General features: G+C 47.9%; 1 protein-coding gene across 2 annotated transcripts in view; it reads left to right on the forward strand.

The window, feature by feature from the left end:
• Positions 1 to 1,142: 1,142 nt before the first annotated feature.
• DNAAF9 (dynein axonemal assembly factor 9) overlaps positions 1,143 to 12,584 on the forward strand; it is a 127,674-nt gene continuing 116,232 nt past the window's right edge. For both annotated transcript variants that reach the window (XM_063135386.1, XM_063135387.1), the window contains exon 1: positions 1,143 to 1,245. In XM_063135386.1, the coding sequence (XP_062991456.1) occupies positions 1,154 to 1,245 (92 nt within the window). In that variant the 5' untranslated portion in view covers positions 1,143 to 1,153. The remainder of the gene's footprint in view (positions 1,246 to 12,584) is intronic.

Here is a 12,584-nt window from a genome sequence, read left to right on the forward strand (position 1 = left end):
AGAAGCTTGCTGTTCTTGTATGGGAACACTTTCTATAAAAATTAAAACACCTTCTCGTTTTTTGTAAAAGGTAATAAACATGCTGCTCATTGTTCCAATAAGACTGGGCAGAAACTGAAAAGAACTAGAAAGAACAGCCTAAGGGGATATAGTTTACCTCCAGCCCATAATAATCAGAGGTTCTAAATTTAACAATACGATGGTCCCATGTCCTTATAACAGCTTGTTCATTTAAGCAAGCATTAGGGTGACCCTATGAAAAGGAGGACAGGGCTCCTGTATCTTTAACAGTTGTATTGAAAAGGGAATTTCAGCAGGTGTTATTTGTATATATGGAGAACCTGGTGAAATTTCCTCTTCATCACAACAGTTAAAGCTGCAGGAGCTATACTAGAGTGACCAGATTTAAAAGAGGGCAGAGCACTTACTCCAGGGACTATTTTACTGAGGAAGGGGGCCTCCTATAGCTCCCCCGTCTCCCTGTGCCTTCTCATACAACCCTATGCAAGTTTGACTGGGAAGAAAGCTCAGAATTCCTCCTTGCCTCAATCATTTTGGGACTTGCAGGAGGATCTAGCGCAGCCTTGCCCAACCTGGCGCCCTCCACCTTGTGTTGGGATTGCATCGCCTATCATTCCCACCTTGGGAATGATAGGAGATGCAATCCCAACACAAGGTGGAGGGCGCCAGGTTGGGCAAGGATGATCTGAAGGGGGGGGGAGGCCTGGCCAAGTGACCATTCCGCCCAGGCGTTGCTAAGGGAGGCCTCCTTCCGCGTCCACCAGGGAATCACTAAGGGGGGCGGTTGCTAGGGGGCGGGGCGCGCGTTGCTCAGCAGCGGTTGCCACGGGGCGGCTCCGGTGTCCCTCCCCCCCTCTCCCTTGGAACAGCTGGTCCTGTCGGACTGTACCATTGCGGCTGCCCGGGGGTGGGGGTGGGAGAGAAAGAGAAGGCCGGGCGGAGGCGCCGCGGAGAAGGCGGAGCTGCAGCCTCGCGGCCTGGCGACAGCGACGGCGCAGGGCAGCCGCCCGTGCCTCTGCCGTCCCCCCTTGCCGCCTCCTCCAGCTGCGGGGCGGTTGGTACGGCCCAACCTCCCCCCCTCGGCCTGCCCGTCCCCCTCCCCGTCGGCTGGCCGGCGCTGGGCTGTCAGACAATGGCGCTGCTCCCCTCGCGCAACCCCCTGCTTCTGCCCCCGGCCCGAAGGGGGCGCTCCAAGGGCCGAGGCGGGGCCCAGCTCAGCGTCAGGTGAGGGGGGGGTGACGGAGGAGGAGTGGGGGGCGGCTATGGGGGGGCGGCTATGGGGGGCGTGTGAGGGAGAGATTGGGGAGGGGGGACCCCTGTGGAGAAGATGGGGGGGAGATTGAGGGGGGGGAAAGACCTGAATGGAAAATGGGGGCAAATTGGGGAAGGGGGGGGCTTATGGGGAAAGCATGGGGAGAATTGGAGAGGGGGGACCCCTGTGGGGGAGAGATTGGGGAGGGGGGACCCCTGTGGAGAAGATGGAGGGGAGATAGAGGGGGGGAAGACCTGAAAATGGGGGGCGATTGGGGAAGGGGGGCTTATGGGGAAAGCATGGGGGGAATTGGAGAGGGGGGGGACCCCTGTGGGGGAGAGACTGGGGAGGGGAACCCCTGAGGGGGAGAGATTGGGGAGGGGGAACCCCTGTGGAGAAGATGGGGGAGATTGAGGGGGGAAAGACCTGAATGGAAAATGGGGGCAATTGGGGAAGGGGGCCTTATGGCGAAAGCATGGGGGGAATTGGAGAGGGGGGACCCCTGTGGGGGAGAGATTGGGGAGGGGGGACCCCTGTGGAGATGATGGAGGGGAGATAGAGGGGGGAAGACCTGAAAATGGGGGGCGATTGGGGAAGGGGGGCTTATGGGGAAAGCATGGGGGGAATTGGAGAGAGGGGGACCCCTGTGGGGGAGAGACTGGGGAGGGGAACCCCTGAGGGGGAGAGATTGGGGAGGGGGGAACCCCTGTGGAGAAGATGGGGGGAGATTGAGGGGGGGAAAGACCTGAATGGAAAATGGGGGCAATTGGGGAAGGGGGCCTTATGGCGAAAGCATGGGGGGAATTGGAGAGGGGGGGACCCCTGTGGGGGAGAGATTGGGGAGGGGGGGACCCCTGTGGAGATGATGGAGGGGAGATAGAGGGGGGGAAGACCTGAAAATGGGGGGTGATTGGGGAAGAGGGGCTTATGGGGAAAGCATGGGGGTAATTGGAGAGGGGGGGGACCCCTGTGGGGGAGATTGAGGGAGGGGGATATGGGGGAGGGGGCATATGGGGGGGGGAGTGCCCTTATACAGGTATGCAGAGTGCATGTGTTGTGGGGTGGTTGTTAATAAGGCCTGGGTTTAGTGGAGCACTGGGTGGGGCTTCTTGGAGGATTATAATAATAATAATATAATAATAATAATAATATATTTTTTTATTTGTTACCCGCCTCTCCCTCTGGATCGAGGTGGGGTACAACACAAATACAAACACCATAAAATACATACAACTAATTCAAACGTTTAAAACCAGTGCATCATTAAAAGCAGCACACCATTAAAAAAAGGCATCTTAAAATTCCGCTGGGTAGGCCTGCTGGAAGAGATCAGTCTTTATGGCTTTCTTAAATTCTGGAAGACTGTTAAGTTGACGAATCTCTCCCAGCAGGCCATTCCACAAACTGGGAGCGGCAGAAGAAAAGGTCCTCTGGGTAATAGTTGTAGATGAGCAGTTGAGGAGGTAGGATTTGACGAGGGGGGATTTGATGAGGAAAGGAGGGAGGTTTGGGGGAGTAATGGGTTGCGAGGTGAGGTTTTAGGGTGCAGGGGGGGTTGCCCTGGTGTGGAATGTGTGAGGCTGTTAACCAGGGGTGGGGGTCGCATGGAGGAGCTGAGGGTGATAGGGTAAGATGGGTGGCAGGGAGAGGGTGACATGGGTGGAGGGAGGCTGGCCTGGTGCAGGGTGTGGGGACAGGGCTTGAGGCTAAGGGCAGGGGAGGGGGCTTGGGCAGAAGCTCTGGACTGAGGACTCAGCAGTCAAGGTGGGCAGTGGCGCATGGGTGGAGGGGAATGACGCTTAGGAGATAGGGGCAGGGCATGTGTTGATCCCGAAGGGGTTGTGGGTGACATGGCAGGGTAGGATTTAGGGGTTCCCTCCATGCAGAATATACAGGGCAGGGCTGGAGGTACGCTGTGCAGGGAGTGAGGGTCCGTGAAGGGTTTGGAGCAGAAGCTTAGGGACCCCAGGAAAAAGGTGTAGAGTAGGGACCACCGGGGAGTCTGAGAGTGTGAAAGGTGTGGGTGCAAGTCTGAAAACATGATTGATTGATTTTGCATTCTGCTCTTTCTGAGGGATTCAAGCTGTCTTCGCGGCATCTCCTTTTAGAAACCAAAAGATGTATTAATTCCAAAGAAGAATACCTTAGACTGAAAAACTCAGTACTTCCTCGCCTAAGCATGCTTTGTGGAAGCAGATTCCCTTGGTTATAGTTGCACTTCTTCCAGGCAAACAGTTTAGGATTGTAGATCCAATTTCCTGTAGCCTGTCCTCCTCTCACAAAGTTTATTCAATTTGGATGTTTAACCAAAGTTTAACCAATTTGGATGGCTTTAAAAGGGGGTTGGATAAATTCCTGGAGGAGAAGGCTATCAAGGGCTACTAGCCCTGATGGTTGTGTGCTACCTCCAGTATTCGAGGCAGGAAGCCTGTGTGCACCAGTTGCTGGGGAACATGGGTGGGAGGGTGCTGTTGCACCATGTCCTGCTTGTTCATCCCTGGTAATGGCTGGTTGGCCACTGTGTGAACACAGTGCTGGACTAGATGGACCCTTGGTCTGATCCAGCAGGGCTCTTCTTATGTTCTTATGTCCCCAAGTCTTCCTAAGGCACATCCTCTCTGGACATGAATAGTTGGGTTTAATAAGGAGGCTGGAGAAAAAAGGATGTGTGATCGGGTGGGAGTGAGATGGGGTGTGAAGGTACAGGAATTATTGAAGGCAGCTAGTCGGATGAAGTGCGGGTGTTGGGATGTCTCTGTTGGGTAAGGGGTGTTTTGTAGATGCTCTGCAGTTCCCCCGGCTCTTTTCTGTGTTGGTCTAGCAGATGAGGGCAGTGCCAGAGCCGAGGCTGAGAAGAGAACAGAGTCTAAGACTGAATTGTGGGTAGACAGCATGCAGTTCTGTAGCCAAGAGTTGTGGGACTAAAGGCCTTTGACAAGTGGTTCAGAGGCTGGTATTGACTCACAGAATGCAGAGTCTTCTGAATGTCTAGAAATTTAATCCTGGCACCTCAGAACTGGAGTTATTTCCCATCCTTCTGATGACGCGCATAGGGGAGATGAAATTTGGGAGAATTTCGTTGAGCAGATAGAGGCTTTAATGAGGTGGTTTATGTTGGGTGGGCCAGTTTTGGGCAGGGCCTGTATGAACTGTTTGCTTTAGGGAAAAGATTGTAGAGAAGGTGGGCTTCAGGGTAGGATATATTGGTATGAATAGGATGCAGTGAGGATGGACGTAGGCAGTGGCAGCTTTTTCTCCTTCATCACGGGGTTTACTATTGAGCAGTTGGTATGGAGGCAACGTTATGAACTGAAATACACAAGACAACTGGGGTATTTAATACACTTGCAGAAAGGTGGTTGAAGCCCTGTACAGTTAAGACAATGCATTCAAGCCATTTAGAGAGACTAAAACCGAACCAATAAATCCCAATTACCGTGCATCTTTAGATCCTAGGAACATGCAAAAAATATTTTCCTTCAAGGTGTTTCACCGGTGTGTTCCATCTTGTGTTTGTATCGAGTTTTCCTCCCTTTCCTTAGCAAATGCACAAAAATGAGAATGAGATGCTAATTCTTAAAGGGTGTGTGGTGCGTGCGTGTGTGTGTGCGTGCGCATGCCTCTTTAAGTCCTCCAAGGCAGGCACAGAGAATAGGGGCCTTTCTATTTGCAATGTATTTACATGGCCGGCTGTGTGAAGGTTAAATTCCTCTTCCTTGTGCAGTGGCAAATTAAATTAGTCACAAGTTAGTTGAGGGTGCGAGGAGAAGATGACTGGAAGGAGGAATTTGGTGCAGGGCTGTGTGTTACAGCTGGTTGTGTCGAAAAACCCTGTTTTCAAACATTCCTGGGTAGTAATTGTAAAAAAAAGAAAGAAAGAAAACAGGATTTTGGGTCCTAGAATTTGTTGTGGGTTCTGGTGTCTTAAGCACTACTTGATTTTGATTTTAAAAATAAAACAAGTGGTTTCTAATGGAGTTTATTAGCTTGCAGGAATGAATGACCTTGGGAACTGAACTGCTGTTTCAGAGCTACTTTTGGAATTTGATTCTTGAGAAATGTCTGTAAGTGTCCACAATTGTAGCACCTCCCCTTAAAATGTCATCTGTTCACATTTTCCTACGAGCTCTCTTTGGCATTCCATTCCAATTCCTACCCCCAGTCTTTGTTTAACTTAACGGTTCTTTTCAATTCAAATTGAGCAAGAGGGAGAAGAGAAGCCGTTGTTTCACGGCATAACATGTACTTTCTGAGCTTAACAGATACACGTTTTACACAGTGTGTAGACATTGGGGTGGGGACGGGTTGTGGGGGAGACCTTCCTCTGCTGAGAACTATCCCAAGATAATTTTTTCTGTATCCCCCAAGTACTTCAAAACGAGTGGGCTTCACTCATGGTGCTTTGGAGCTGGAATGTATACTACTTAAAGCCTTGGCTGTCTGTCAAAGTGTTCAATGTTCCTAAAATTAAATTTGCAGTAAACCTGTGAAATATACAGCTCCCATGAAATAAACACTTGTGTGTGTGTGTGTGTGTGTGTGTGTGTGTGTGTGTATATATATATATATATATATATATATATATGAACCGCCCAGAGAGCTCCGGCTATTGGGCAGTATAGAAATGTAATAAATAAATAAATAAATAAATAAAATAAAATAAATATTTCCTCTTTAATGTTTATATATATTTCCTCTTTAATGATCATTTGAGGAGGAAGGATAGTTAAATGATTGCCATCAAGGGCAACAGAAATACTTGGTGCCTAAGAGAATGTTTGTCCTCTTCTAAGTCATCTTTTACCATCATTTCCTGGTGACCCTTTCCTTACCTATTCAGCTTATTCCCATGATGTCAGGCTTGATTGGGTCTCCTTTCCCACACCTGCACCAGTTTGAAAGAACTTCTCATATCCATTTCAAGTCTTTGTGAGATAAAGTTAGCTGGCAGGTTGTGCTATGTTTCACGGGGATGCCTGTGAAAATGACACCATTTGGGGGGATGACTCATATAGGGGTGTGTGAAGTCGTTCTTTCAGACTGGTTCTTTTAATAGCTCCAAACACATCTTCTGTGAGGATCTGTCCAACCTATGCAGCAAAGATTCTTTGGAAAGACAGATCTGGATAATATTCCAAATCTGACATAGTGACTTGGCTCACTTGCTTGAGGTGTTGGAAAAGGTGAACATAAGAAGGGCCATGCTGGATCAGCTGAAAAGCTTATTTAGTCCAGCTTCCGATGAGGTCCTAACCATTTTTTTTTAAAAAAGCCTTAAATGTTAGAACCTGTTCTTGTAGGTTGGTTGCTCCAGTCTCCTGATCACTTTCCTGCACTGTTTCTAGCTTCACAATCTCCTTTTTGAAGTTAGGCAACCAGAAATGTACATGGAATTCCAAGTGTGGTTGCACCATAGATTTGTATAAGGGCATTATGATGTTGGCAGGGTGGTTTTCAGTCCCTTTGCTACTAAACCGTTCATACAAGTGCGTTGCCACTGTGAGAACCTACATTGGACTTGTTCCTTATGCACTTAAAGTATGTCTCTCTCAGACTGCCTTACCACAGTTTTGGTACTATATTGTGGTCTGAATATAAGGCCCATTCTGCTCTAAGTAGCATCCCCCGAGACATTAAACCATCTTCAGATTTGTTTGGAAATGAAGAAAAAAATCAAATATTGACAATTCCCAGCCTTGTGTCTCATACAAGTGTCCCTGAGGGCTACAGTGATATGGGAATGTAAGGTAGCAGATTGTGCTTTTTCCAGATGAGGCATCTAGTATGCAATTACGCTGCCTCACTCCCCGAATGTTACAGGCGGTCCAGATGTCACCTTCCACAAGTAACCTTCCCTTAATTTCCCACCACTGCTTCCATCTTTTTTTCTTTCCACAGAAAATCTGTTAAGGGGGAAATAGACGGAATGGCCACATGATACCTTTTGATTCTTAGCGTTAAGAACCCTCCATTCAAAAGCACCCTATGTGGGAGGGGGCTGGGGAGGTGATTCTCTGCCATGTATTTTGCTGTCATGTATCTTGGCACATTTTTTTCCTCTTGTTGTGTGCCCCCCTCCCTCAAATAATGCACAGTCTTAACTTTGCAGGTGAAGTACCCACAAATCTGCTAAGAACTCGTTTTCATGCCAAGTTCTACATCTAGGAAATAGAAACCAAATGCACAGTTACAAGATGGGGGATACTTAGCTCAGCAATACTACAGACAAGAAGGATCTTGGAATTGTTGTAGATCACGAGCTGAATATGAGCCAACAGTGTGATATGGCTGCAAGAAAGGCCAATGGTATTTTGAGCTGCATTAATAGAAGTATAGTTTCCAAATCGTGTGAGGTACTGGTTCCTCTCTATTCGGCCCTGGTTAGGCCTCATCTAGAGTATTGCGTCCAGTTCTGGACACCATACTTCAAGAAGGACGCAGACAAGCTGGAGCGTGTTCAGAGGAGGGCAACCAGGATGATCAGGGGTCTGGAAACAAAGCCCTATGAAGAGAGATTGAAAGAACTGGGCATGTTTAGCCTGGAGAAGAGAAGATTGAGGGGAGACATGATAGCATTCTTCAAAAACTTGTCACACAGAGGAGGGCCAGGACCTCTTCTTGATCCTCCCAGAGTGCAGGACACGGAATAATGGCCTCAAGTTACAGGAAGTCAGATTCTGACTGGACATCAGGAAAAACTTCCTGTTAGAGCAGTACGACAATGGAATCAGTTACCTAGGGAGGTTGTGGGCTCTCCCACCCTAGAGGCGTCAAGAGGCAGCTGGACAACCATCTGTCAGGGATGCTTTAGGGTGGATTCCTGCACTGAGCAGGGGGTTGGACTTGATGGCCTTTTAGGCCCCTTCCAACTCTACTATTCTATGATTCTATGATCCTGAGATCCCAACTCCTGTGTGGCCCGTTCCCCCTGGCCACCGATGTTGCAGTCCGTGTGCTGCTTGGCTGTCAGTCCCGACAAGCGCATTCTTTTGTGCGGTGCTTCCCACAGGATGCCGTTTCTGTGTAAACAGGAAGAGACATGCCAGGGACTCTACACTCCTTCACACTGTGCGGCAGTTTATCCTATTGAGTGGCCAAACTTTTCAGTTAGGCTGGAGAGATCAAACAGCCCCTTTCTTCAAGTTCTGGTGTGTCTGTTTCAAGCTGTTTCTGACTGAATAATAGTGTTGTTTTCTGGATCTTATTTCTGTACCCCAGTTGCAGATGAAATGAATGAATACATGAAATAAACAGGTTTTGGAGAGGTTCAAATATCGTCTGCATCAGGTTGGGCATACATGGGCCACTGGTTGCATATGTTCCTTAGTGCATTTGTTGAGCACTTAGATGTTTTCAGGCAGGACTTCTGTAGCACCATCAACCTGCCTCATTCACAAAATTTTATGGAGGGTCCAGACATCATCTTCCACTTGTAACTCTTCCATGTTTTCTGACTGCTGCTTCTTTCTTTTCTTATTTTTTTTATTTTTTTATTTATTACATTTTTATACCGCCCAATAACCGAAGCTCTCTGGGCGGTTCACAAAAGTTAAAATTCAATCTTTTCTTTTTTACTGCAGAAAATTTGTTAAGGAAAAAAAAAGTCTTGCCTTCTCATGCCTTCTCATGAGTAACGTATTTCTTCGATTGTAAGACGCACGCTAATTTCAGTACCACCAACAGAAAAAAAACACACACCGGCGATTCTAAGACACACCCCATTTTTAGAGATGTTTATATGGGGAAAAAAGTGCATCTTAGAATCGAAGAAATAGGGTAGTGCTAGGAACCCTCCATCTGAAAGTACTCCTTGTCTAAAAGGATAGGCCCCCTCCCTGCTACCCGTGAGCGGCAAGAGCAGGGTGGTTGTGGGCAGGTCTGAAGAACGGTGGGCCACACAGAGTTGGAGCTGAGACTATCCCACAATAGCTAAAACTTTGCCGGTGCTGTGCGCACCAGTCATCCGGGCCAAGCTTGGGTACCATAGAAACTTTTAAAAAATTATACCCCGCCTACTAACAAAAATCCTGAAGGCTGTTTACAATATTTTAAAAATGCGCTAAAATAAGCCGTTCCGCAGTTAAGTCCCTTGCTGGCAGGGCTTCTGAACCCACATTGCTGATTATGTCTCTGGTTGCTCCCAGTGACAGATGCTGATGCAAGAAGTGTGGGAGGGAGGCAAAGGTGTCTGCAAGCCTTAGAACAGTTCTCTTTTGTTCCACCCTGTGCTTTGCTGCTCCATCTCTGAGCCAGGGTGGGCTTCAGGGAAATATCCCTGCCCCAGAAATGGCTCCCAAAGCTGTTGAGAATTCCTGACAGCCTGGGGCTTCTTCACCCAGGCGGCTGATGATGTCTCTTTGGCTCAGTTCAGACGTCACATTTCTCAACGGTAGTTTTAGAACTCCATGGTGGAGTTGTTATAGCACCGTTGAGAAATGTGTTGTCTGGTGGGAAAACTCCACCCCACGGTGGAGGATTTTTTTTTTAAAACACTCCATGCTGAATATCCATGCTATGCAGAGGAGAGTTTCTGCACAAGGGTTGTGTTGAGTGGAGGCTTCTGTGGAGTCTTGCATTGCGTTGACTTTTCCCACTGGCTACAGAGTTCCCTGGCAAGAGCGGCGAAAGGAGCAAGTGCCGCTCTAGGAGAGCCACAGGGACTGTAGTTTTTTTGCTGATGCGACACCATTGGGAGGACTGGTGGAGGAGAGGGTGGATGAACTGTCAATCAAACATTGCATTGACTTCTACTCACCTCCACGGTTGCCCATAGCCACACAACGGTGGAGTTAGAACATGTTGTGTGGGCAGTACCCCCTAAAAATTCAATCATTGAGTGGAGTTTTCATACTGTGTTGACTAATGTGTTGCCTGAACTGAGCCTTTGACTTCTGGCTTGTTGACTTACCATAGAATCATAGAATAGCAGAGTTGGAAGGGGCCTACAAGGCCATCGAGTCCAACCCCCTGCTCAATGCAGGAATCCCCCCTAAAGCATCCCTGACAGAGGGTTGTCCAGCTGCCTCTTGAAGGCCTCTAGTGTGGGAGAGCCCACAACCTCCCTAGGTCACGGATTCCATGACTTACTTCTTGACTTACTGCTGTTGGAGGTATAGCCCTGCCCACTTTGGGAAAACACCATCATTCAAGTTGTATAGTCCAGTCATGTTGCCCTGCAACGTGGGTAAAGCTGGAGCCGTCATGGTGCAGCTTTGGCTAGAACTCTCTTCCTTTGATGCCTCTCCTGACGCCCCCCACTCACAAAAGTTTGATTCCAATTTACAATAGTCTGTCTCAGATACTTTGTCCTCGAGTCAACGGAATAGTTATTCAGTGCCGTCACGCTTCAGCTTTGCAAATAACAGAATAATAGCAAGTTGTGTACATATTGATCTAATGATTAGACATTGCAAACACAAGATCAGGCGCAATCCAGAAGACTTCACAACTAATTTTGCATGTCCAGAACGGCTTTTGACTTTTCTTCTTCTTAACTGCAGTTCCCCCATATCACACAGAAGCCTGACTTTCAAAAGCCGTTCGTGATAGCGGTCTCCATTTGATGGGGGAGAAGGTCCACCTGGACATGCCCAAGCTACTCTTAGGGTGGCTGGTGAATGTGAATTGAATCGTGGGCAGAACAGTTTACGGCGATAGTTTGTTTAGCTGCTCTTGCATCCTGGGGCTTGTCTATACGGCATTTTTACACTGCCTTAACTGCGCATTTTTGCATTCTTGAACACTTGACGCAGCCATCCATTTATTCGGAGATGTGATTTACCGCGGCTTTTGCTGTACCTTCGAGTTTAAACCGCATAATAGTAATGTGTTGTTGGGGGAATAAAATCGGATTTTGAAGTGTGGGCGGAGCTTTCCGAGCAGGATAAAGTGATTAGCTTGCCGATTTTCCGCCTTCCCCAAAACCATGGGTGGAACGTTGACATCACAATTTTCTCTTCCTAACCACCGATCTGATCTCCGTATGTGAACATGGAGTTATACCAGTATGCCCGTGCATGACTTCCCGTATCCCCCTTTTCTCGAAGAGAGATTCAATAGAAATAAAAAGGAGTAGGAAAAGATCATGGAGGTAGACCAGCCTGCCCACCCGCAATTGTATGCAGGTGCGCATTAACAGTGTTGCAGTGTGATGCTCTGCGAGCAGAATTCAATCTGCGAAAAACCGGGTTAAAAAATAATGAGGAGCAATCCCGTGGTCGTATAGATGTGGGCCAAGTCTTTTTCCTACACAAGGGAGTTGATCTTATGATTGCATTTGGTGTGCCTCTTTTAAAAAGCAGTCATAGGAGGATTAGGATTGGAAACGTGACATATAGGGAACCATTTTCTTGTGCACCACCGTCTCAGACCAAATCCTAACCCCCAGAACTGCCGCTTGCTTTGCGTTTTTATAAAAATTACCTTAAGCGCATATATGCATTTATACCCAGTTCTGGATGGGGCTACACTCCCCCTGAAAGACTGTGTTTGCAGTTTGGGGGTGTTCCTGGATCCGTCGCTCCAAAGGACAGCCCAGATGGATGCGACGGCCAGGAGTGCCTACTATCAGCTTCGGCTGATACGCCAGCTGCACCCCTTCCTAGAGTCAGAAGACCTAAAGACAGTAGTGCACGCGCTGGTAACCTCAAGGCTTGACTTCTGCAATGGGCTCTACATAGGGCTACCATTGTACCTAGTTCGGAAACTTCAACTAGTTCAAAATAGGGCAGCCAGGTTGGTCACCAGTACATCTAGGGGTGAGCATATTACCGCAACATTAAAATCACTCCACTGGCTGCCAATTAGTTTCCGGGCAAAGTACAAAGTGTTGGTCATTACCTTTAAAGCCCTAAATGGTTTGGGTCCAGGTTACCTGCGGGATCGCCTTCTCCCATACAGTCCGCCCTGCACACTCAGGTCCTCTGGGGTGAACTTACTTCAGTCAGCTAAAACTAGGCTGACATCAGTTTCCCAGAGGACCTTTTCTTCTGTCGTCCCCAAATTGTGGAATGGCCTGCCAGAGGAGATTCGTAAAATTAACTCCCTGTGTGATTTTAAGGCAGCTTTAAAGACTAGCCTTATCCAGCAGGCCTATCCAGATCAATGTTAAATCATGAATTTTTAAGATGTATTGATTCCTGTTCTAATGTTGTTCCCCGCCTCGATCCAAAGGGAGAGGCGGGTAAGAAATAAATATTTTTTATTATTATTATTATTATTATTATTATTATTATTATTATTATTATTAAGGTACTGTGTAGTTTGGCCCTGAGATGAGGGAAATACTTCGGCAAGAGAGGTCCAAGTTGTG

This window comes from Elgaria multicarinata, chromosome 10 (genome assembly GCF_023053635.1).
Source record: "Elgaria multicarinata webbii isolate HBS135686 ecotype San Diego chromosome 10, rElgMul1.1.pri, whole genome shotgun sequence".
Taxonomy (NCBI): domain Eukaryota; kingdom Metazoa; phylum Chordata; class Lepidosauria; order Squamata; family Anguidae; genus Elgaria; species Elgaria multicarinata.